General features: G+C 55.8%; 1 protein-coding gene across 1 annotated transcript; it reads left to right on the top strand.

The window, feature by feature from the left end:
• Positions 1-330: 330 nt before the first annotated feature.
• Positions 331-3,592, top strand: LOC106814321 (E3 ubiquitin-protein ligase TRIM56-like). Its single transcript, XM_014818621.1, has 3 exons — positions 331-385; positions 1,076-2,027; positions 2,586-3,592. The coding sequence occupies exons 2-3, from the start codon at positions 1,415-1,417 to the stop codon at positions 3,590-3,592; spliced, it is 1,620 nt and encodes a 539-aa protein (XP_014674107.1). The 5' UTR covers positions 331-385; positions 1,076-1,414.
• Positions 3,593-4,016: the final 424 nt, after the last annotated feature.

Raw genomic sequence — 4,016 nt, 5'->3', positions numbered from 1 at the left:
TCCCTGCCTCCCTTCCTCTCCCGCAGCATCCTTCATTGCCTCCCTTCCTCCCCCGCACGCTTCCCTGCCTCCCATCCTCCCCCGCAGCATCCTTCTCTGCTCAATATAGGCGAGCAGCTTGCCGGAGCTTTGTGAGTGATGGTGATGGCGTCTTCGTTATTCGATACGACGCGGCGGCGCGGTAGCGCCTGCTGCGGGTATTTTTGGCCGCCATCCTCCTCCTCCTCCTCCTCCTCCTCCTCCTCCTCCTCCTCCCCTCCTCCCCCTCCTCCTTGCGCTCCCCAGCGGCTCGCGAGCGCTTATTTAGAGCGCTGCCTGCCGGGGTTTCAACTCAGAGTTGTTGGTGGCACGCGCCGTGATCCTACCTGATGCGCCTACTACTGCAGTAAGAGCTCATCCGCATATAGTCGCGAGTAGCGGTGATAGCATGCGACAGCTACGCGCATGTGTGCTAGGTCAGATGATGCGTACATGATGCGGATCAAATCATTATCGCATATATATATATATATATGTGTGTGTGTAATATGTGCGTGTATATCGACGGCGCTCGCGCGTTTGTGTGAAGGCATTTGTGCATTGCCGTGGCATATACAGTGTGCAATATAACAGCGAGCGCATATTGTTGCAGCTTCTATCGGTTAACTGAGCGCATCCTTGCGCCGCAGCCGCCGCGGAGATTGACGTGACGTTTACGTGACATTGACGTGACATTGACGTGACATTGACGTACCATTGACGTGCCATTGATGTGACATTGACGTGACGATTACGTGACATCTATGTGACAATTTCCGTGACATTTACGTTATGTCTACGTGACGTTCACGTGACGTTTGTGAGAGACTCGTGCGACGGTCTCGTGACGTTTGCGTGATATTAACGTGACGTTTACGTGACGTTCACGCTGACATTTCGTGGACATTTCGTGGACATTGTGTGGACTCTGCGTGAACATTGTGTGGATCTTATGGGGCCATTACGTGGTAATTATGTTCTATACGCTAACGTGTGGAATTGTTAGTAAACACCACAACGTCACGCAATACAGCATTAAATGTTCTGTTGTTTTCAGCGGGCGCATCCACATTGTTTCTCCATTCGAGGAGAGGACGCCGGAGAAAGATTCAGCCTAGACAGGTGATATTGACCTATATGACGTCAGCTCGTAGCATCACCCGGTGACCTCAGTTCGACGCGTAACACTGTGACGTCATCTGAAAGGGCGTACACGTGGTAAAATTTCCGGATAGTGTCGCTCTCCTGCTTACATCTAATCACGCAAGCGTCACGCTAACACGGCATCACGCTACCGGATGAATTAAGTTCACGCGACCGCTCAGAAACACGCGCGTGAATCGCGGCGCGTGACTGCGCACCGCGTCGCGTCACCGACGACCAAGCTTTTCCCAAGATGGCGTCGCTGGCGAGCGTCAAGCTGACGCAGGAGATCATGGAGGAGTTTCTAACGTGCAAGCTCTGCTACCAGCAGTTCGTGTCGCCAAAGTGTCTCACCTGTCTGCACACGTTCTGTCAGATGTGCCTCGACAAGCAGGTCGCCACCATGCGTCGGCCAGTCTATGGCAGCTACGTCGACCTGCCATGTCCGATCTGCCGGAAGCACACGACTCTGCCGACAGGCGGCGTGCGAAACCTACCGGACAACTTCATGGTGACGAATCTGAAGGAGGCCGTCGGCAAGCGGTCGGCCGGAAAACTACCGTTCTGCGAATTCTGCCGAGCGTTGAGCAAAAAGATCGTCGACGCCGTCGCCAAGTGTCTCGACTGCAACAAGCAGATGTGCGTCGCGTGCACGCAGGCGCACCGCGAGATGCGACTAACGAAAGCGCACACGGTGTGCGACACGGACACGGAGAAAGATATCGAGTGTAAGGCGCACAGCGACGAGCAGGTCAGGTTCTACTGCCAGCCTTGCGACCAGCTTGTCTGCATCCTCTGCACGTTTGAAGATCATGCCGGACATGACATCAATGACATGAAGGAAGGCGCCGACAAAATGAAAGAAGGTATGTCTTCTTTTCTTCTCTTCATTTTTTCCGCCCCCCTTTTCTCCTGTTTATCGCCCCCACCTTCCTCCAATTCTCATTCTGCACCTCGCCCCTGCTCCTCCTCTGCGCTACCTTCTTCCTGCCTCCTCTTCCCTCGCTTCCTCCTTTTTTTCTTTCTCCCATCCTTCTCCTTCTGCTCTACCTTCACCTCCTTCTCTACCCCCTACTTTTCTTTCTCTTCCCCTCCTTCTCCTTCTCCCTCTCTCATCCTCCTTCTCCTTTTTTCATCATCCCGCTTCGTCGCCTCTTCCTCCTCCTCCACCACCACATCTCCACCATCTCCTCATCCTTTTTCTCTTCCTCCTCCTCCTCCTCCTCCTCCTCGTCATCTTCCCCTCCTTCTCCTTCTCCTTCTCCTTCTCCTCCCCTTCTCCTTCTCTCCCCCTCTTTCTCCATCTCTCCTCATCCTCTCTTTTTCCTTCTTCTCTTCCTCCTCCTCCACCCCCGCTTCCTTCACCACCTCCCCCTTCTCTGTCTACGCTTGATAACAACCTCTCTCTCTCTCTCTTGCTGCAGGCATCACCAATCTTCTTGTCTCGTGCAAGCAGAAGGCGGACGAGTTGAAGCAGCAGCTAGATGCGATGCACGACTGCTCGACGCACATGCACGACACCGAACAGCGCATTCACGCGTCGGCGCGTGACGTCATCGCTGCCGTGCGCGGCCGCGAGAGGGAGCTGGTGCACGAGCTGCACGCGGCGTACGGCGACGACACGATCGAGTTTCTGGAGTCGCGCGCCGACGTCAAGTCGCGCCACGACGGCCTCGTCAAGAACCTGCGCCTCGCCGAGTCGCTGCGCGAGAAGGAGGTCGAGTTCCTCTTTGTGAAGAAGGAGCTCGAAGAGAAGCTGGGTCAGCTGGCTGGGGTCAAGGTCAGGTCGATGCCCGACAACGTCACCAAGCAGTTCGACTTTCTGCAAGGTCCCGTCGAGCTGGGATCAATCAGCGAGCCAGCTGCCGACGACGACGTCGATGACGACGATGACGACGACGATGACGATGCCAATAGCGACGAGCAGCCGACGATGGTCGAGACGTGCGATAAGTGCGTCGGCACGGCGGCGACGCTGACGCTGACGCAAGCCGCGCAGACGCAGCTATCGCAGCGCGACGTCAAGTTCGTGCCGCTCGACGACGCGAGCGCGGCGACGCAGACGCCGACGCTGCCGACGTGCGACGCGTCGACGCAGCTGCCCAACGAGAAACAGCAGAAGGTGCACGTGACCGAGCAGCAGGGCATCGCCATCTTGCCCAATGGCGACCTCGTCATCATCGACACGGAGGAGAACCGACTGGCGATCATGGACAAACGCGGCAGATTCCGCTACACATTCGACAACGAACAGCTGACGCTGCCGGACAAGCTGCAGCTGGGCAAGCTGAGAGACTTCCAGAAGGATACCGACCAGCACATACGCATCTACACGCCCTACGGACACCTACTCAGCTGCTACGAGGACGAGGTGATCACGTGCCTGCCGCTCGGTACTAGGTTCGAAAAGAAGGAGATGTTTCGACAGTAGACGGGGGGCTGCAGTGGAGCGTGGGTGGGGTTAGGTAATAGATGGAAGTTGATGAATCATGGGTGGGGTTAGGTCATGGAAGGAGGTTGATGGGGCGTGGGTAGGATTAGGTAATAGATGGTGGTTGGTAGAATGTGGGTGTGGTTAGGTAATAGATGGAGCTTGGTAGAGCGTGGGTGGGTTAGGTAATAGATGGAGGTTGGTGAGGCGTCGGTGGGGTTAGGTAATGGATGGAGGTTGATGGAGCGTGTGTGGGTTAGGTAATCGATGGTGGTTGGTGGAATGTGAGTGGAGTTAGGTAATAGATGGAGGTTGGTGGAGCGTGGGTGGGGTTAGGTAATAGATGGAGGTTGGTGGAGCGTGGGTGGGTTAGGTCATAGATGGAGGTTGGTGGAGCGTGGGTGGGTTAGGTAATTGATGGTGG

The sequence above is a fragment of the Priapulus caudatus genome, unplaced genomic scaffold (assembly GCF_000485595.1).
Source record: "Priapulus caudatus unplaced genomic scaffold, Priapulus_caudatus-5.0.1 Scaffold905, whole genome shotgun sequence".
Classification (NCBI taxonomy): Eukaryota; Metazoa; Priapulida; class Priapulimorpha; order Priapulimorphida; family Priapulidae; genus Priapulus; species Priapulus caudatus.
The sequence above is the reverse complement of the archived record's forward strand: the minus strand, read 5'-3'. Positions and strand labels throughout refer to the sequence as shown.

Bases quoted from the DNA above. Each gene is read 5' to 3' on its own strand.
- LOC106814321 (XM_014818621.1), top strand. From the start codon at position 1,415: ATGGCGTCGCTGGCGAGCGTCAAGCTGACGCAGGAGATCATGGAGGAG. The intron at 2,028-2,585 runs GTATGTCTTCTT...CTCTTGCTGCAG, and splicing joins CGCCGACAAAATGAAAGAAG to GCATCACCAATCTTCTTGTC.